At 32.8% G+C, this 22,739-nt stretch overlaps 1 protein-coding gene across 1 annotated transcript; it reads right to left on the reverse strand.

The window, feature by feature from the left end:
* Positions 1 to 89: 89 nt before the first annotated feature.
* LOC11415955 (E3 ubiquitin-protein ligase UPL6) lies at positions 90 to 22,700 on the reverse strand. The gene is made up of 26 exons (XM_003594610.4): positions 22,340 to 22,700; positions 18,699 to 18,796; positions 18,403 to 18,530; positions 16,623 to 16,734; positions 14,969 to 15,149; positions 13,876 to 14,046; positions 12,555 to 12,737; positions 11,627 to 11,702; positions 10,977 to 11,095; positions 10,577 to 10,866; positions 9,860 to 9,956; positions 9,389 to 9,532; positions 8,783 to 8,866; positions 8,614 to 8,700; positions 8,258 to 8,398; positions 8,032 to 8,157; positions 5,676 to 5,774; positions 5,440 to 5,507; positions 5,105 to 5,171; positions 3,961 to 4,131; positions 3,784 to 3,873; positions 2,587 to 2,667; positions 1,618 to 1,691; positions 1,468 to 1,539; positions 1,135 to 1,224; positions 90 to 368 (listed from the first exon to the last, which is right to left on the reverse strand). The coding sequence occupies exons 1-26, from the start codon at positions 22,496 to 22,498 to the stop codon at positions 302 to 304; spliced, it is 3,075 nt and encodes a 1,024-aa protein (XP_003594658.2). The 5' UTR covers positions 22,499 to 22,700; the 3' UTR covers positions 90 to 301.
* Between the last annotated feature and the right edge of the window lie 39 nt (positions 22,701 to 22,739).

Raw genomic sequence — 22,739 nt, forward strand, 5'->3', positions numbered from 1 at the left:
ATATCATTTGCATGTCTATTTTGATTGTCAATAAATGAGAAGTATCCTGCCAAAAAGTGAATTTTACAAAATGAATTCATATCTGATGTAAATATTTACACTTGAACATTAATTGACATACATGATAGACAGTAAAAATGAATATATACACGACATTTCTCTTCTCAGTTCTCATCATACCATCGGTTCTGATAATGTTATTGTCTTCTATGCTGCTCTGACGATTGTCTAAAAGCGAGTCATCTTCTACCGGTATAGAAAACTTAATTTATATGGTAAACTGGAATTGCAATGCCTCCTTTTAGCTCAAATCAAAGCCAGCATCAGAATTTATGGCATACAGTAATTTGGATTCCATTTGATCCTTACTGCATTTAAAAATGAGTTTGTTTGTCAGGAAAAATAGTTAACAAACAAACCTTCACAAATTCTAATTCAACAAAGCAAGAATCAAATCGACAGGAAAAAATGACTAGATATCAAATACTAGTTCAAAATCAAACTACGGAAAAAAATAAATACATGATAATAATAAAATCCAAACAAAAGAATCGAGGTAACCAGGATATGCATATATATATATATAACATAACATAGAGATTAAATGGCCCATGAACAGTCTGTTTTTACAATCCTATTCAAATACTTCAGCAAAATTCAAGTGAAAATAGTACTGCTGGAATTAAAAACCAGAGATCCAGCTTCTCTTTACCATTAATACGTGATATGGACAATGTATGGATTAAAAAATGTTGTATAATGAGTCACATCTTAACTCAAAGCAACAACAACTTCAAAGTTAATGTTTTAAGAACACCTTAAGCATACATTTCCACGTGATTAAATTTGCAATGAATCATTTTTTTCAAATGCTATAATAATACATGTAATACATGTAATACACTTATCATGAAACTAACTACTGCCCCTACAAGCAACACAAAACGGCACATTTAAATGATAAGACCTTTGCCGCTAAATTCCACTACTTACAAAACAGTTTTTCACATTACTCGTGTGAGTATAATCAGTTTCAATATCTTTAATTGTGACTATAATCAGTTCCAATAGACAAAAGTATAAATTCCATGTTCGGACGGCAAACTACAATGACAAGTTAGCACTAGAACAAACCTTCTATATGGTGGAAGTTTTAACAGATTCATACAGGTAGCTGCTGTTGGTAATCTGTCGAGAGCATCCTCAGTAGCATTACCTCCAGCCCTACAAGAAGCACAGCCATTAGAGGAAGAAAAGAATCGCAGTAAACTACTAGTATTAGGCAACTATTAACCGGTGTTTGTTAAGGATTCAAAATCAGAATTTTTTATTGGTAAATATATTTTCTGAAATAAATGATGCGTTTAATACAATGATTTCCAATAAAAACTTTCTATTAACTGATTTTTAAACCAGTGTCTTGAAAGAATTGATGAGCATGACCGTCGATATTATTACAGCATTCACCTTTGTATGCAGAACAAAGGCTCAAGATATCGGAATCCAAGTAATGGTCCTCGAGAGCAACCCGTCACAAACCTGTAAAGACGGTAAATTTATTATTCATAATAAGACATGTCAAAAAGAGACACTAATCCTATAACTATGTTAGCTTACTTTAAGAATTTCTTCTTGTTTTCCATTGAAAAACCTTTGAGTACTTCCCAGAACATCTCAATCACATCATGCTCCTATCAGACGAATTTAAGAGTCAATTAAGAAAGAAGTCGATTCAAGATCAAAAGTGTGTGTCTTGCCCTTCTTGTGAGTTAATGACATGAAAAATTAGGACTCTGGAACAATATTTAGACAAGAAGCAAAAAATAAAATATCCATGTAACAAGATCAACAAACACCATTTTTTTGTTTTGTTTTACTCTCTCTCTCTCTCTCTCTCTCTCTATATATATATATATATATATATATATATATATATATATATATATATATATATAGACACACACACACACACACACACACATATATAAGTTTTGCTAAAAAGAAAGAGGGGACGTGAAACTATAGGGAGGATATGATATCTCCAATGTCAAAGAAATTGAAAAGAGTTGCAGATGGTGATTCCCCTGAAACAAGAAGCGGCTATAAAAGCAACTAATCCAACATGTTTTGTACACATTTGTTTTAGACATAAGATTAAATACTAACCCTTATTTAAAGGATACAAGACTCCTAGTACCAAGTAAATAAGAAAATCAAGAAATAAATTATGATAATGACCAAGTATACAACAACAACCACCAAGCCTTATCCCACTAAATGGGGTCGGCTACATGAAGCAAACGACGCCATAGTGATATATCAAAAACCATGTCTTTCTCCAACTCATTTATCTCTAGATCCTTCATGATAATAACTATGTATATTGAAATTAATAATAAGAGATAGCCTAGCCAAATAATTGGAATGATCATCATCTTGAGAGAAATTTCATGACAAGCAATTAAACAAAGCAAGACTTGTCCTTCTCAAAACCACATATGGAATAGTTTTTCATTTAGAGTATCATTTAATTGTTTCTTGCCAAGGCATGATTGACTAAATCCACGTAACTGCCAGAAAGCTTACACTATGATAGGTTCCGGCATAATTCGTATGCTCCCGCAAATCATCAACATCCAAGCTGTCAAGTGATCCTGATATCAGAAGCTGAGGGAAAAAAATAAGGTCAAGCAAGCTGGGTATTAAATCATACCAATCCATGATCAAACATGCTGTTTTTTTTTTTAAGAATTAGATGAAGATTGATCCCGTTGGCAGTTAAATAAACAAACAATTGGTTTGGTTAAAAAACACCTAACACATGATGGATCTTGATCTTGGTTCAACCAATCAAACCAGCCAATCCAATTATTTAAACATAGTTTATGGCTGAAAGCAGCGGGTGTACAGTGTGTGTATCATCTTCATATGCACATCAAAATATACTTTGTTAGTGGAGTAATCATCAAGAGGAAGCATCTCTTATTTTATTCGTTTAGGTCTAAGTTAACTATTTGATATACATTTACATAAATATAAATTGTAATTAAATATCTCTTTCGATTATTTTTTCAAGTTCTAGTTTAATATTGTGATTCAGAGGCTATTTTCCTTGTCTATTACTTTTTATGAAAGTGTATAATTTCATAATTTAGATAGGATCCCACAATCTGTATTACAATCCTCTGAGTTACAATTATACATCCCCTATCGGTCTTAGGTAGGATCTCGAGTTCGACAACATTGACTACCCTTTAATTGTCACATAGAAAACATACAAAATAAACAATAATCCACCTATGAAGTAAGATTACAAACAGACTGGTTTAGAATTGACATAATAAGAACGAAATAATGGTTTCAGTACTTTGTTAATTTTGGTCTTCTTAATTCACAAAGAAGAGGTTTCACAGAGCACATTGGGAGGGAAAATATCATCCACAAGAAGGAAATTAAGAAGAAGAAAAAAATGGACGGATATAGGCTTGGTTCAAGACAAGTCAAAACTCAAGCATAGATGCAAAGATAAGTGAAGCCATACTTTTCACTTTATAATCACCTATGATTAGGAAAATGAGTTGGAACAACAGACCAAACATGGTTATATATCCATCATCCCTCTAGCAGTTGCAAAGGTATATTATGACATGCAGTAGAAAATGATATGCATTTGGTTGTTAAACAGACTCTTAACAGCACAATGCAAGAGCAAAAATTAAAATAAAAAATGAGGGGAAGGAAATAACAGGAGAAGCCTAAAAGTGAATTAAGTTATAAGAGAACCTGAAGTTCATGCTCGTTAAACATATCAATCCAATCCTTCTGAATAAGTTGCTGAAATCCTCTCAAGAAATGAGAACTTTGTTGGCGTATCTGAAAACATTATGATGTTTATGTAATGGACACTTAAATGCATTGGCATCAAGACATGCATTTCAAATTCAAATAAATGTACTTTACCTGAGAATTCAAGCGATGGTTGGCTACAAGATGGATAAAAGTGATGACATTCTCATTTGTGACGCGCAGGTTCTTTCCCCCTGGAAGCAGCTCCTCTTCTGTTTGCTCTCCATATTCATTATTTAATATAACAAAGTATAGTTCCAAATCCGAAATGTCACCCTCATAACGCTAATGGTCAAAACAGAATCAATGAGAACAAAATGAGACACTCGCTAAGAAAAACGAGGCCTAAAAGTATTGATGCCCAATCACATAGTAATATAGTAATTTTGTTAAAAATCCCAACTCACCCCAAATCTAACCTGAAGATCATATATTATAAAACTCATGAGAGAAATGCTATTTTTTTTTAAAAGACAAAAATAACATTGAGCTAAAAATAATATATAATGTTCCAACAATTTCGATGAGTTGCCTTTCCAGCTATGCTCATCTCTGAGTCTTCAACATCCCCGAAGTTGTTTTTCCATGCATGTTTGTGGAGCCTATATTATACTTTAATTTTTAGGGTTCATTTGTAACGAGTGTAAAACTTAGTATGCTTTAGCATGATGGACCGTATTAGAATATATGTAAAATATCTCATAATATTTAGGTGTTATCTTGGAGTAACTTAGAATTAGAATATATTGGATAATCTCTTAAGATTGTTTCCCTTAGCTCTTCATATTTTATGATTTTTATTTAATTTGAATTAGGAAATTAGTATTATTTTAAATAGGGGTTAGTGCTTAGACTTTTATATAATAATAAAACCATAATCCTAATTTAAAATTTCCAATCAGAAACTAGATAAAGTAAATCAATTTCCAATCAGAAAAATATATATATTTTAAGCATCCATCTATATTCTAGTCTATTCAGATGTAAATATTAAAAACGAGTAAATATCCCTTTTGATGACGTTAGGTTAGTCCTTCATCCCCAGATCCATCAAACTAGTACTCAATATGTGCTATCAGATCAGTCCATAGAAGAACAAATCTAACAGCATTGACTCACTTAAGGACCAATTTAATGTTGCCAACTAATGAAGGAGTAATGCAATGACACCAACATCTTTGGAGGACTCAAATGAACATTATTAGAATTTTCTCAAGAGGAAGATACAGGGAAATGAGAGCTAAATATAACATATTACCTTTAGAAAAATAAGATGACGATATAATTCAGGGTCCAAGGAAGGCAAATCATTCAAATAGTTGTGCCTGATATAAGAAGAAAACAGGGTGTAAGAAAGCAGGAATTATATATAGCTTCCTCAAATAGTATGGTAATCTCTAACCAAACAAACAAAATAGATAACTCATTTGCTACAATCAAGGAGATACACAGAAACAATTCATCATCATTCATCACACAGTAGCTGTAAGCAAGTAAACAATTGCATGGAAACTCTTTTTTGAGCAATGAACAATCGAAATTTTGATAAATAAAACCTCATGAAGCAGGCCAAAAAGAGACCTTAAGTCTTACTTCTGTTTCAATTTGCTCAAAAAGAATGTAGCAAACGGTAAATCAACAAGAATCCCTTCGAACATAGCCTGCAAATGTAACATGTGAGTGAAGTTAATTTTCAATCAAGCAATCAATATAGATAAATAACACAGTTACCCAAAAAAGAAGGCACAATGGCATATGGTATTAGTTTCGGTCATAATGTAAGGCCCCACTTTATGAAAGCGACAGGGGTAAACGGGACAAAAACACACCTTTGCAAGAAGAGTACCAAGGAAGTGGAAAAATTGGAGATGTTGTTCATGTATCATTCCAGATCCAGGATTTGGATAAAGCAAATGATCCGCTGTTTCCTGGATAAATTGATGTTCAGATGGCCATAAACCAATAAATAAAAAGTGAAAATATAGGGAATATCAAGGAATGAGCATAATCTAAAGCTGTTAAGCAGTTTCCAGTCAGAAGTTTGAGCATAATCTAAAGCTGTAAAGCAGTTTCCAGTCAGAAGTTTTCAAACTTAAAAGCTTACTTATTTCCAAAATAACTTCAGTGACAGACCAGACTCTTTGGTTGTTGTTACAGGCACAATAATATAGTTAATTTTTAAAACTTCAGTAAACAACTGGAAAGATTATTTACTCTCTGGAATCTATCTTTAAGCTTCACCATTTTTAAAGTTATACACCCCAATCAGTACCACCCAACTGCAACTATATTTTCATTCAAGAATACATTAACAAACTTCAATTTGGTGCTCAAGCTTGGCCATTGCACTGAAAGTACTATCACAGTTTAAAGGACCGACTATTCTAAAAGCTAATCCTATTTGGTAGGGAGTCATCAACGGTTTTTGTGATACAACAACAACCAAGCCTTATCCCACTAAGTGGGGTCGGCTACATGGATCAAATGACGCCATAGTGTTCTATCATACACCAAAGGTAGACCTAGGTCTTCCTCCTATGATATGATCTCCAACTTTCACCTCTAAGGTAGACCTACTTCTCCTTCCGCTGAAGTTACATTCCATATACTCCGTCTTGCTTCTACTCAAGCGGAATCCATACGCTTCTAAGGCTTGCCTCCAGGTCTCTAGCCTCCCGTTCACTTCCTCCCTCGACTCACCCACCAAGACTACATCATCTGCAAAAAGCATACATCTCGGTGCTAACTCTTGGATGTGTTCCGTCAATACATCCAAAACTAAAGTAAAAAGAAAAGGACTTAAGGTTAGGCGAATGCACATTATTTTATTTTTAACACATCCTATCACAAGAGCCCTTTGGGCTATGGAGCATTAACAATGCCAGACCCAATGTACTTTGTGCTACAATTTAATTATATTTATAAATGGAGTTAAAAGGATTTAATTCTAGACCACAGATGGTCAGAGGCCATGATACCACATCATAGCCTAACTCTATTAAAAGCTTATGCTATTAGGTGAAGGCCAGAGGCAAGTGAAATGGTACACACTCTTCATTATTTGTCTTAAAAAGTAATGCATGCATCTTCAAAATTATTGATTATTTTGATTACTAAGATAGAATTTTACATGATTTGACTAAAATGTCATTCTTTTAGTTGTTAGATAAATAAGGACAAAATAATGTCCTGTAGGTTTGAGATACTTATACATAAGGGTTTTATTGGAAAAAACAATTAATACTTTCTTGATATTTTAAAGAGATGATTAATTTGAGACAAAAATTCTAATACACCCACACAATATATGCTAGTCAATAGCGTGAGATAGTGCCGCTATCACGGAGGGTCACCGTGACGGTGAGATGAACAGCAGAGCACTTAACTATCGCAACCACTCTAGGTGAGATTGCTGCAGAGAAGGGCCACAGAGCAGGTTTAGCAATGCCATATTGTTTCAACATGAAAAACCGAAGTTGACCCTACAAATTAAACCATTTCAAGGGCAATTTGGGGTATTTGGCTTAACACTAACCTGCTCAATTGTATTGTTCAACAGTAGAAGAAGAGAATAATCGCGATAGAAGAAGGATACACAACTGGCGGCGCGGTAACTTCTAAGTTTGCTAGATTATGAAAGCAGAAGAAAAAAGACAGTCTGTGCCTTAAGGCCCAATTTGGGAACACCTAACATCTTAAAAAACTTGGCCCTTTGACAATACCTCTTGCCTTTTAGAAAAAACTAACAAAGTAGTTTCTAATTTTACTGGAAATAAAACGTTATTCCTTTCTATATTAATTGCAGTTACTCCTTTAGAAATCGGAGTAGTTAGTAATAATAAATAAATAGATAATAATATAATTGTAATGTAATCATATAAAATAATATTATTTCATAATAAAAGAAAAAAATATTAATATTTACTAAGAATAAAATAACTACTTGCATACTTTACTATAAAAATATTTGGATTTACATAAGATAATTCATAAAAAATTATATATATATATATATATATATATATATATATATATATATATAAATTATATATATAAAAATAAATATTTAAATAGTGGTTATCCTTCTATAAGCTATCCCAGTTTTGGAGTCATCCACAATCTAGGAATGACTACCTAGAATATACGTATAATAACATTTAGAATAATAATAATAAATCATATGACCTTAAATAATCCATACTGCACATCAAAAGAAGCCCGTGTGATGTTCTCCATGAAATCTTTGAATATTCCACCTCCATCTATTCCAGCTTCTTCAACTCCAAATTCATTGACAAAAGTCACACGAATCTGAAAATTGAATAAGAGGATGATTTAGAAGTTCCCTTAAAGACTACAAAGTAGGGAATGATTAATAAATATAAGGATAGGCCTTAGCATAGAACATCACCAGTCCTCGAAGATCATCTTCTGACAACTGACTCATTGAATTATAAGCATCTTCCAAAATATGGTCACGCCTTATTCTGAACCGATTTCTAGTAAATACAGCATGAGATCCATTCCTTTGCCTAGCTGCAGCTAGTTGAGACTGATGAAACAACAACAGACGGAAGTCAAATATATGAAACTCAAGTATATGAAACACATCAATGACATGTAATATGCACAAACTCCAAAGCTGCTCACTGGCATTCATTTTAAATCCATAATAACACAAATTTAATCATTATTATTTTTGACAGTCAAGTATATTCATTGACTTGATTGATATCAGATGAAGTCAAAATTGAACGAAATTCTTACAGTGAATATTTTAACCCTGCTTGTAAATGGTATCAGGAAAGCGGCCTGCTTCAAAATTTCATTTGCTCGTGCATTTTCTATAACAGCCTGTGGAGAAAAGATTATATAACTACCAAATTAAGATTATCAATCATTTTCACCTTATAAAAATAGTAGGGAAGGAGCATACCTGAGATATGAAAAAGTCATTCACCCCGTCAGCATGGAAATCACTGGGGGATGTAAACTGCCGTCTGTTGTTCCAATCTTGTAGCTAAGGGAAGAAAATCAAACAACGAGTTAGGAAAAAGGTAAACATAAACGGTTTATATGCATATGGTTATTGGATGTAAATGCATTTGGGTCCATCTTCACGGACGAGATAAAGAGGAAACTGTAGTGTGAAGAAATATTAGAACAGTGAGAAAAACCTCAAAATATCTCTTATTAAATAGAAAGATGATTATTAGTAAGAAAAGAGTAAAATCACAATTACAGGAAGGATAAGATATCCTTCAAAGAGAAATTAGAAAACAATAAGGGGGAATAATAATAAAAAAATATAGTAACCAAGGGTGTGCAGTCTCTGGTAAAATGCAGAAAATAAGGGTGTCAATTCTCTGATGGTTATGGCATTTCACCGTAAAAGCCATAAACAAGAAAATATCCAGAAAGCAAAGCCCCAAGAGATGCCTTTGAAGATACACAAAATATGAAAATATCATGACAGCCTTTTAGCCCAATAGAGAGGAAATATAAAACTATACAACAACCGAGATTGTTTCCACTGTTCTACCTGGGACAGGAGTTCAGAGACGACTATGCTAACCCTCTGTTGAATGGATTCAATAGACAGCTTTTTACTGCTTGTCCTAACTGGAATAGATCTAACTGAATTAGCAGATGAGGTATGATTTACCCAAAGTAGCTGCCAAAGAGCCTGCAGAAACAGTAAAATTACTGAAACTAACTGTAACTGCAAAATGTTACATTTATATGAACAAATATAAGGAATGTAAGCAATATTATGGGTCATCCCCCCCCCCCCCCAGTATTAAAAAACATAAACTATCCAGTCCTTTGGACAAGTGGGAACATAAACTTGCAAAGATTTGACACAACTTATCTGGATTTTCAATAAAGTGAAAGGAAGAAAAGGTCCCATTTCAGTGAACAATTAATTAATGAGCTTCTTTTCAAAGGATTTCAATCTTAGAACTCAACAAATTTTCAAAAAAAAAAAGATAATCTATTTCTCAAACATTACCTGCTTCAACAAAATGATGAGGCTGCTCATATCCTTCAGTGATAGGGGTTTTTCCTGCTCATAAAATTCCTCATTATCAACTATCATAAGCATATGCCTGACCAGAAAAAGATAAGAATATACTTCAGTCTTCAAGCTCAAACATGACTGTGATTAGATTTAAAGAAAATTAAAGGACCATGGACACAAAGGCTATAGTTCATACACCAATACAAGTACTACCTGCATCCCAAATTATAAGCAAAAGAAATACACTATTTTTGTCCAAAATTATAAGCAAAAGAGACCCAATTTTGACCTATTTAAATATTGTTCCAAAAAAATACCCTTATGCTCTTTATTGGGTTTACCCACATGTTTAAGCATTTCCAATGTATCATTCATATGTTTATGTAGTTCCAAAAACATGCGTGTGTGAAATAATTTTGATTGGCCTCTACATTAATTATTCATCCATCACCGATGCATGTGATCATTAGCACTATACAAATGCTTCCTTGGAATATAACCCATACAGTATTAAAAAAAGTTTAGGCTTTTTTACATTAAATATCTTTAAGGGTAGTTTGGGAAACATGTTTTTTTTTTTTTGGCAAATTCTAGAATATTAAACAAGGATTAACTGGTTTTCTAAATAAGTCTGAAATGATTAATTTTGCATATAAATTGTGATGGAGGGAGTATTTATTAAACAAGTCAACAGTACAATAGTCTTACTTGTAGACAGGACAGAATACAGCAAGTGGTAACAGCCAACCAGGGGCATCCCCTGAGAGGTATGATAACCGCTCAGACAAAGATGACCATTTTTTATTCTCTTGGCACCGTTTCATAAATTTCCAAAGCATAGGAACAAGGTCAGTTCTGTAGGCGAGCACAGTCATAATCCTTTCAATTGGCAATGTGTTCAAGACAACATATAAAAACCCGCAAACTGCACCAACGGCTGCAACCTCCATATCATCTGGCCCATTGGCAGATGAAATATCTCTAAATAATATATTTGTCTGCAAATGTCAAAAAATGACATTTCAGGATCAATTTTTAAATAAATAAATTGGTAAAGCAAAATTTTGATGGCACTCAAGATACAAAAGTCATTTGCATGATGATATACCAGTTGCAGAAGGAAGCGAGTATCTATGGAATTATAAATTTGTTGATCCAATTTCCTATCCAAAGCCACTTCCATGACTTCATCATTGCCAGTAATATCATCCTCAGCAATCATAGAATCTGAAATTAACACTGACCAGCTTAAAAACAAATGGTACAGAGAGATATATAAAACGGAAAGGAGAAGCAAAATTGTAAATCATGTATATGTATATATGTATGACATAAAATAGTCTACTGGGCCTAACAAATGAAAATAGAAGATATTAAATCCAATACCCACTATCGCATACTTTGAAATTAAAAAAAAATAAAAAAATATTAGTAGCGCCCAAATGCCCAAACACCCTTCCTCACACATAAACCCTAGCCTCCCCGTCTAATTTTCTCCACAGGAAGATTAAGGAAAAGAGCAAAAAAAATTGTGGTGGAAGGTGTATTATATTGCTGTGTGAACAGACGAATCCAAGGATTAAAATTAATGGTATTTTATGGACCACCTATAATGGTGGTCCATATTTGCCTTCACCTTCTTTTATCCATAAAATGGAAGATGCAAAATGCGAAGAAAGTTAATAACATTCAATGTAAGAAGTTAGAAAGAAAAAGAAAATCTTTAATCAAAGCAAACTCTGTGATTAGAAAGCATACTTTCTCTATTGTCAGATCTTGTCAAAGAGTGGTGTGCCTCCAGTAAAACTGTAGTAACAGCTGCAAGGTTTATGGCCTGAACAGAAATAAATACAAATCAACTTTGAAACATACACACGTTTGCATGCAAACGTTTCGAACTTCAACTGCATAAAAAATCGAACAACTTAAACCACCACCAGTCTACCAATACCCCACCCCCTCGCAAATCAAAAAATAAATAACTTTCAATGTCATATGGTCATATGTAAAGACAAAGATTTATGTAGAATGATCTGAAGATATTAAAAAGACTATACATAAGGATATATGGAATATCCAAAACTTATTTAGTATGCAGAGTCTTAGAGCTTTAGCCCTCCAAGCCTCTAAAGGAGTGTTAAGATAAACAATTTAATAAGTGTGTTTATTCAGTAAAAATTTATCATACCAGAGCTTATGTTGGCAACTTATTTGTATTCTCAACATTTCTTTTCACCGTCAAATTAGAATTTGGGGATGATTTAAAATTGGAGAGGATGCGGGTAAGTTTAGCATTAATTGTTTCCATAAGTTTCCCAAGAAGCTTAAGATAAGATTTTTAGAACATTTACACGAGTGCTCAAGTCATCAGACGAGGGTGAAGCCAGATAAGCTCTTTAAAATGCCCCATAAATCTGTTTAAACCTGTTAGTGCTTTCTCCTATCCTAAGCAAGAAATCAGCCTTAATCTCTATATAATATTCTCATTTTATCTTTAATGTGTTTCTTTATTTATACAATATTTTTTTTTTTGAAATATTTATTTATACAATATTGAAAACCCGTATATCCAGCACTACAACAGCCTTTAACCTAATCCAAGATAAGTCATAAAGGGAGATACATGAAAGATATCAAACATATAGTATTGATAACAAATGGTACATTGTAGGATTAATAAGCTTACCATATCAAATGAACAGTCAGGTTGAGACAAAGCAACTCCGCCAATTTCTAATATATTTCCAAGAAGACAGGCATAGGTAGGAAATTCATCTGATATATCCTTAGGTAGAAAATTGATCAGATTTGGCACAAAAGTTGCCATTTGATGAACGTAATGTTGGCTCATGCCCTGTCTTGCAAAAACCTGTGTACCCAAAAATAATCCAACTTTTCTTAATTATTGCCAAAGTTTGTAGAAAATAAATGTCTCCAAGATATAAACAGGCGCACAAAGGAAACTCCAGCATGAAAGTTGGAGAAATAAAAGACACAATGATTATCGTGGACAAAGAGTCCCACTTCAGATGAGATATGGCCTGAAAATGTGTTCATATGTGAAGGGTAGTCCTCACCTTACAAGCCGGTTTTGTAGGATTGAATGGGACAGTTCTAATGACCCAATATAACAATTGTAAGATGGTAAGTGAGTCTGTCAAAGATTTGTTTGCCCACTGGCAACTCTTCATTGTATGCATATTTTTATTCCTTTTAGTCTTTTATATATCTTGATTATCTTAGGTTGTTAGTTAATTTTAGGTCAAGATCTGTTGGCTCACTGACAACTCTTCATCATATGCCGTTTATTTTAGGAGTTACTTTAAAAAAACATTAGTACTAATATAATTAATAATATTAACTAATAATAAAATGGCAAAGTAACATAATTAAATAAAATGTTATGTCAAAAAATACAAGTAAATAAAATTAATATTATTTAGTAATAATAGAACAGTAATTAAATGTTAAAGTAAAATAATAATAATAATAATATAAACTAACGGTAAATAAATACTTGTATATAATTAGTATTAGTATTAAATTACTTAAATATAATTTATAAATTTGTAAATATAAATTATTTATGCATAAATATATATATATATATATATGTTTAACGAAAATTATTTTATTAAATATAGAATGAATTATTTAGACAAATACAGATAAATATTTAAACAGCGGCCATCCCACTATACGCTATCACGCTATCCCACTTTCGGGGTCGGCCGCTCCACTATCCGGGATTGACAACTGTGGGATTTACTTGGTTATGTATGATATATATAAGCTTATTGCACATTGACATGCTATTGATTGCTGCTTGGAGAAGTTACAAGTCTAGTTTTAAGCACTAAATTCTTTGATTGTGTACTTTAATAAAGTACTACAAGGAAGGAATCTTAATAAAATAGATACATATCATTGATATAATTAATACCTCTCTTTTAACTTCTAGTTATCACAAAGGAGAGTACATCAAATATAATTAGTATAAAAAATACCTGTCTTAAGTTCGGAAAAACATGCCATAAGAAAGGAATTGTAAGGATCTGCAATGAGAAGCTATATCTTGGATCAATGTCTGAACAGATACATGGTTTCTGACGAATGTGACACATTACACCTGTAAGCACATGCTCCAAAGACGACCCGATACATTTTTCAGCATTATCCTGCATTAGATCATTCAAGTAGTTTATGCATTTAAGTGATGGATCAAAAAGTCAGATTATCTTATGATGAAAGGAGGGAACCGAAAGATAAAAGACTTTGAATTGTGATTATGGTTTGATTTTATACAAAAGACTAAACAAGAGACTCAGGTCATTTTCTGCCATATATCCAAATGTTAACCATCTTCCTAATCAAGGAAAATTATTACCAGATCCGCACACATCTCAAAGATTAGCAGGAAGGTCAAATTAATTAACTATACCCCCAGGTTAGACATTTCTTAGTTGTTGGTGTGGCAAATCAATACTTAAATTTTCCGCATGTTGATCATTGGAAAGCGGTTGTCAAAATATTGAGATTAATTAATATGTCACCAAAATAAGGATTAGTAGTATACAACAACGAAATTGGGATAGATATGTGAAAATTGCAAGGAGGTGATTTTTTAAATACTTTAACATGTTCATGTGTTACCTCCTTGTTTTTTAAAAGAATAGACTTTCAGAAAAGCTAATCCTAATAGCTTTTCATATTAGGGATCACAAAAATGATTTCATTGATAAAATGGTTTTTTAAAAATTCTACACAAACACTATTAAAATAATAAAATTGATTTAAAAAAAAATTAAATAACAAACACTATTAAAATAGATTTTTAACAATACATGATTCAAGTAGCATTAGAATTCACATCAGGACTTATTTTGAATTGCATTCTTCTCCTGAATGTGTTTTGTTCATTCAAACACATTCAGAACTTCGTCATTCATATTTTATTCACATTTTTCTACCAAGTCATACCTTTAGTTTAAAAATCTTCATAAATAACAAATTAAATCCTATATCAATAAAATCAACATGACAGGGATTAATTTTATAGGGTCCCTAGAAATAAAAAACAGAAACAAAGTACTTTGTTACCTTTCCTGTAAGAATAATCTGTCTAAGTAGAGCAAATCCATTGTTTTGAGAGAAATGTCCAACTATCACACAGCTCCATGGCAATTTGAGATCTATCAACAGTACTATAATTTCCAATAAAGGAATAGCTGATGCATTAGACTCCTTCGGAGTCAATAAAAGTTGATCCTTCAACTGATTTCTGGTGAGTAAAATAATATATAAGCAAGATAGCAAAAAAGCTCCAAAAAAAAAAAGTAGCCAAACCGAAAGTAGACCCCAAGTTTTATAATTAACATAATTCAGGCTTGCTTAAAAGATGGTACTTAATTTTTCATTTATAAATAAGAAGTGAATACACATACAATAAAAAGGTAGTGAGAAACAAAAATTAGACATTGAGACAGCAGGTAAGAAATATAAAATGTTGAATAAAAAAGTTTTAGTTACTGGGAAGTGTTGTAATGATTTTGTAAGAAGAAAAAACTAATTTATTCAGGGTCCCAATTGTTGGAACTTTCACTCGACAAGAAACATCAAAGATAAAAAACAGATGAGCTAAATCTTTTTTTATGTTTTCAACCATTTCCAAGTCCAACCATTAATATGCTTTTGCCCAACAACTTGGACATTTCGGGGGAGTTGGTCCATGACACTCCTAGGTCCTAACAGCATTGTTCTTCTATTAAAAAATAGCACAAAGGGACCTAGATCCAGTGGCACTATGCAGTGTATGGGAATGTTTGCTTCTTCAAATGGGCACCAATGCAACTACGATATTATGTGATGGAGTAGAAGTTATTTATAGTTTCTCTATGGTGATTTGCTCGGGATAACAAAGTCCTAATCTCTGATATGCAGTGTATGAGCAGCCTTGTTACACTACCTTATCCTCTTTAACTGCAGGCTTTTGCCTTTAGTTTTTTTATACTTTGTTAAAGAATTTGCTATACTTTAACCAAGTGGTTTCATTGGTCAAGCTTTACTTACCTCATGGACAAACTCCGAACTACCAGGGGCCATTTTCCTCTCTTTTGTTAACAAAATTCCTGAACTTAAATATTAAAAAATGGATGGCCAAATTGAGATTCAACTGAAAATACGTAGTAGCCATTTACATTTCAAACTCTCCCAAAAAGCACTCTTCCCCAAGAAACACCCTCTGATTTTTCTCTCTGATCAAATCAACTCTCCTTAAAACTTACTTGTTAGGTCAAAATTTGTTTCTTATCTTTATTACCTAACAAACCCCCCTCACACAAACATTTTGGGCTAGAAGCATGGAGGATATGCAAACCCACTCAAACTGGTGTTTCAAACTCAAATTTATTATGCATACCACGGCAGAGATTGATACCATGTCAAAGACCAACTCTCCAGAAAGCTTAAGTTATTTGATCCAGGATTGTTAAAAGAACAAACTACAACTAGAACCAACTCAACCTAATTTTAACGACTCAAAAGGATAGTTAATGTTGATTATAATCATCTCTCTCTTGCTTATATATCTTTGCTGTAACACAAGATTTCCATTCTAAATTATTTGAGTGATAATATAAACTAAAAGTTGTGTTCTAATAATAATAATAATAAATGAAGAGGAAAGTAACGGCAAGAGAATAAGAAAAGCCAAAAGCCCAAAATTAGTGAATTAAAATAAATAAGTAAAGCAAACCTATTATGATGTACTGCACGAATACAATTATATGCAAGTTTCTTCACCCGGTAGTTCACGAGAGCACATACAGATGAGTAATTTTCACCAGCAAAAAGTCTCACAGCATTCCCTGTTGCATATATTTAAATTCAACGTATTAAGTTTTATTCACCGCAGTAAAACTTGCATAAACAGTAAGGATGCAGGCAGATATCTACACAATTTCAAATTGATTTTATTCTAACAAGCACCAAAGACAAAAATAGTAGCACGCCGAAAAATAAAAAACAAAAACTACCTATTTATGTTTGCATGCATCCTAAACCAAACAATCATCAATAGGCTTACAGACGGCATGATAGGCAACCTCTTAGTTAGTTAAATAGTTATTACTAGTTAATAAAACGGGCATGATAGGCATGGGGAAACAAACACCAACAAAAGCCATTTTCCACTAAGTGATTGCTATATGGATCAAATGAGAAAGCAGTTTAACTATAAGTGATTGCTTTGCACAATAGATGCTATCCAACTTCTCTTTGAACCAGCAATTCCCAATCCTATCATGTCTTGTGTATCTACTCAATCCATTGTAAGATTCTCAAATATCTACAATATTGAACTTCTTTTCGTTGTCTATTTCCCACCTGACATTCAGTCCAATAAAACAATGGCATGCAGTAAAAATTTCATTTATGCTTCAATAGTACAAATAATACCCAAAGCATTCTCCATTTTACTCCCTCCGGTCTATTTACAAGAAAGAATTGACTTTTTAGGTTCATTGAATAATTTATGGACTCGGCCTAGAATATAGACCAAATACATCAATTATTCAATGAATCTAAAAAGTCAATTGTTTCTTGTAAATAGGACCAGAGGGAGTATCCATCTCAATTGAATTATTAGGCTTACATCTGCCTCTTTATCCCATTCATCTTTTACTATATATATTTATATATTTATATTTATTTACATAAAAAGATACTACGTTTTTGTGTAACATGTTTTCTTCCAATTTTACCCTTCACATAACTTATTTTTACTACTTTTCCCTTTCTTACCAATCAAATGATTTAATTTTTAAATAAATAATCAAATAAAATTTTAAAACTTCTGTTATTTTTATTGGTAAAAGTGGAAGGACAGGAAGGTTACTGCCCGTTTTGACACTAGTATTATGTAATGGACATGTGAAACTTAAAACATACAACTTGTGTGGAATGGTGTGAACTGTGATTGCCAAAACTAGTGTGCCTGCCAATATGCTTAACGTATATTCCAAAACAAAACAAAAAAGGACCAAGCCCTTAATTGTACTATCCCCACTGTGGTTCTCAAATATAGCCACATTATTTTATTTCATATAATGCCATAGATATTTAGGAAAAGGAAAATACAGAAAAGAATAAATAAAGGATCAAGCCCTTAATTGTAATATTATTATCCCCGCTGTGGTTCTCAAATATTCCAACATTATTTTATTTCATATAAAGCCGTGAATATTTAGGAAAAGGAAAATACAGACAACTTACAGAACAGATAAAATACATAAATAATATACTCTTTGACATCTTCAGGAAAAAAAATAACATTATTATTCTTTGGCATATAGGATTTCCTACCCAATGACTTTTACTTTTTGTTGTTTGTTTAATGGAAATCATTTTTGGCAGCTGGATAAATCAAATATAATAGAAATAGATGCTCAAATCCACAAAATCTTGCTTAAACTTACAACCGAAGTGCAGTAGAAAATAAACTGTAAAAGCAATGACAAATGTGGAATAACAATTACCACTCTCTTGAACAAACTTTAGAAGCAATCGGCAAATTTGCAAAAGAACTAAAAAATCATCATGGTTTTCTGCGTTAAAGAAATATAGGAACTGGCGGAGGAAATCAGAATCTGGACCAAAAGCTTTCCTGAATGCACAAAAAATGGTATTAAAATGAGCTGCAACAGTTTAGTAACGTTGAAGCAAGTCGATACTAAAATAAAATACAATAATGATTTTTTAGAAACTTTTACTGTATGGATGTAAGCAGCTTTCAGTTTCATGGAATAATAAAGAGATGGCAATCAAACTTCACCTGTCAACATTAAGGCAGTTCTTCCCATAGATATGAAGGAATTTCTGTCGTAACTTAGACTGTTCCGTTCTGACAACTTTTTTCGCTCTGAAGCATTTCTGTGAAAAGAATCAGTTAACAATTTGCAAGAAAATTATGAATTGTAGATCACCATTCATCAGAAATGCATCTCCCCAGGTGTAGGTGTACATTTTATCAAGTAGAGCACCTCTTGAAACAGATATAGATCGGTAAACTCTAAAATTAGGAAATGCTAAATCATGGGTTCATAAGATAAAGTAAAAAATGCATCATAACTAACAAAATCAATTCAATTACTTATTTTGAGTCTTTGACTGAAGAGGTAAAAAACAGAAAATAGGTTTATCATAGTTCACTAGAAACAACTTCTTTCATGTTGAAATCATTAAGTATGCAGAGTTTAATTAATGAAATCGGCCAGTTTTAATAAACCACAACACCATCATTGTGATACAATCTCACATCGTTTCCCTAAAATGTTGGGGGTGAAGGGTTGGTGAGATTAAGAGGTTAGGATGAAGAAGGGATATCCTGGTAGAGACTAGAGAGAAATGTCATTGTGATGTATTATTATGCTGAATTTCCTCTTATCCAAAGACTCAGCAGGAGGAAAAATTATATTTCCTCCGGTCACATTTACAAGCAGAAAACAATTTTTTAGGTTCATTGAGTAACTAATGTATTTTCATTTGAGTAACTAATGTACATTAGTTACTCAATGAACCTAAAAAATTGTTTTTTGCTTGTAAATGTGACCAGAGGGAGTACAATTCTGCAGGGCATTCAAGAGATACTGCTCCTCTCCCTAACTACTTTCCAATCTTTTGTCACCTATTTATCCAATCCTTCTTTCCCTGTAAAGTAAAATAACTAAATCAAGTTGTTACTCTCCAACTCCCCTATTCTTCGTAGTATAGACTCTTTTCATTATGGGCCTGCTATCTTATACAGAATCAAAAATTTGGGAAACGAGAGGTATGATGAAGGCAGGAGGACTCTCCTTAGGAAGTCTCACTAGTATAATATTGGCTAGATAAGAATTAAAAAATATGATCCTATCTTTGCACATGGATGTTGAATGATATATTAAGATTCATTGAATAACATATGTATTTGACCTGTAATATAGACCAAATACATCAGTTATTCAATGAACTTAAAAAGAAGAATGTTGCGTATAATTGAGACCAGGCCCCAAGGGGAGTAACTAAAAATAGATTGTAATAAATTCATATTTTTCTCTTTAATCACATAAAACACAACTGTTCACTTCCTTTACTAATATCAAACTCTATTATTCTCTTTTTCATTAAAAAATCGAAGTACAAATGAATAAGAGGACAATAAATTAAAGTTATTTTTCAAAGAAACTTAAGGTCTTTGTCTAATCAAATTGTGGAGGGTTTGACAAACTCATTTGGAATTTTAAAACACACTGTAAGGGTCTGTTTGATTTGCTTAAATATGAGGAACAGAAAATTTTGTTCTTTTTTGGATTTTAAAATGATTATATGGGACAGAACATACCTATAAATGAGGTACCGGAAAAACTCTAGATTTTGTCAATAAATATGGAACAACTTCTGTCCTAAGGACAACACTACCTAAAAGACCAAAATACTCTTTTTCTACGTAAGAGTCATTTTCTCTCCCTCTCTCTTTCACCCCATCCACCCTCTCTATCTTCCTTGTGCACCCAAGAGTGTTGTCAATCATTCAGGCAGTGATACTAAAGGTGTGTTTGTCCTAGCTTATTTTTGACTTCTCTTCTCCTTATAAGAAGTTAGGCCAAACAGTATTTCTAAAATGATCTTAATCAAAAAATGGGCATATCTTGTAATTGTTATTATGAGGTATGAGTTCAGACTTCAGAGACTCATACCTACAGTACAACAGAATTCAAGAGACTCGGCAAACAGAAAGATAACCATAACAATAAAAATATTTCTATCATTCTCCAAATAAATGCCATATGTTCAGTCTTAATTTGCAGACAATTTATTTAAGCATTGCAAGGAAAATAACTTTTCTAGATCAATTTATCTAGAGTTCTTGGTGAAACATGGGTCTGTCTCTTCGATTCGGACTAATCATCTGCAATAGGTTTCAAAGGTTTTGGAAAGAATATCAATGTTATACTTTTATAGCAGTGTGATGTTTTTTCTCTAGTGTTTTTGGTTGGAGTGTGGTAAAAATGGACTTTCTCAGAGCCAATTTGGTTTAAAAATAACATTTTTTTTTTATTTTCTATTTTTACTCTTAATTCCAAAAGTGTCACCTTATTTCACTCTGTATATACGTTGTTTTCAATTTTCAAAAAGTAAAGAAAAGTTTGCATCGCAAAAGGTCCTGAATTTTTTGGTTGAGAATCGTGAATGATTTTGCAACTCCAGCAAAGAATATTGTCCATGTAATTGTCTTATCTCATTACAACAACAACAACCAAGCCTTATCCCACTAAGTGGGGTCGGCTACATGAATCAAACGACGCCAAAGTGTTATATCAAAAACCATGTCTTTCTCCAACTCATTTATCTCTAGATCCTTCCTAATAGTTTCTCATATAGTTTTTCTAGGTCTACCCCTACTTCTAGTGATCGGGCTGCCCTCCATCTTTTCTCATTACATTACATCTGTATGGTACGGGATTGTATTTATGGCTCTTCTTTGGTACCCCATTAAGCTATTTCAGAATAACATTTATTACCACTATGCACAGAATTTTAAGAACTTGGTTGCATTATTCAGCCATTTGACATTGCCTAATTCTTTACATTTCAATTCTAAAAGGATGTCCTATCCCTAGTCAAATGTATTTTACCTACTTTCTTGACAATACTATTTTCCTCTTTTATCCAGTTTTGTATATGGCGGAAGGCCAAAAATCTAAGATGTAAAGATGTCATTGCGGTCATCCATTCACAAATTGCCTATGGCAGTTGTCGAAACATTCTCCACACCATATTGCGAAGGCGGTACCATGGCCACCATTTAACAACAATGCTTTTATCAATGTAATAACAAGCGTTAAACTAACCATGATAGCGAAGCATGACTAATGACTACTTCTCTACTGTCCTACTAGCTCAACTTACATGTAGTTCCTATTCAATGATTATCATGCCATCATGTTCCTATATAAACTATAACGTACATTATCACATCTCAAAATACTTCCCACCAATCAAAAATCTAGTTTTGGACTCTGTAGCACCGACACTTCTAATCGAAGGCCAGTCTTAGACACCGGCACCCGTGATTACGTATCCGTGTCAATGCTTCATATGTTTTGGAACACTTAATGGAAGGCAAAACAGTTCAAGATGCCACAACCAGCTTCATACACCAACAATTTCACACTATCAATACATCAAATATCCAAAATCCATAACAAAGTAACCTAAACTTCAATCATTACCAAACAAAATCCACTATACAAAAAATAAAATTTAAAAAAAAACACCAATTTTTACAACAAGAAATTCGAACTACTCCAAAATCAACAATATATACAAAATGCACGAATTTTCACTACAAGAAATTATAATTCAAAAATCAAGAACAGAAACTAATCAAATCAAAATTATCAAATCAAACGAATTGATAAGCAGAAGAAAAACCTGAATCCGAAGTGCAGCAGAGTTCTGCTGACGCAACCACAAGCGTCGATTCCGTTCCAATCGCGTTTGTTCAAGAAGATTCTTTCTATCTCTTTCTTTCGAGCTACGACCTCCCAAATCAACGCGTTTACGATTTGAAGGATCGCCACTGAAGAACATCTTCGTTAACGCGAATTCACGAAGTAATTAGGGTTTCGAAGAGAAAATGGGGATGGGGGTGTGGTAGGTAGAAAAAGGGGATTGTGAATAGGAAATGAAATGAGAGAGAGTGAATTGAATATTGATTGATATTTGTGTAGTATTTATACGGAGAAAAGTGTATGTGAAAAGAAGAGAGAAAAAATAGGAATCTTCGGTTAAGTGGGTGATGAGAGGAAGGTTCTGAAATAGAGAAAGCACT

The sequence above is a fragment of the Medicago truncatula genome, chromosome 2, assembly GCF_003473485.1.
Source record: "Medicago truncatula cultivar Jemalong A17 chromosome 2, MtrunA17r5.0-ANR, whole genome shotgun sequence".
NCBI classification, from domain to species: domain Eukaryota; kingdom Viridiplantae; phylum Streptophyta; class Magnoliopsida; order Fabales; family Fabaceae; genus Medicago; species Medicago truncatula.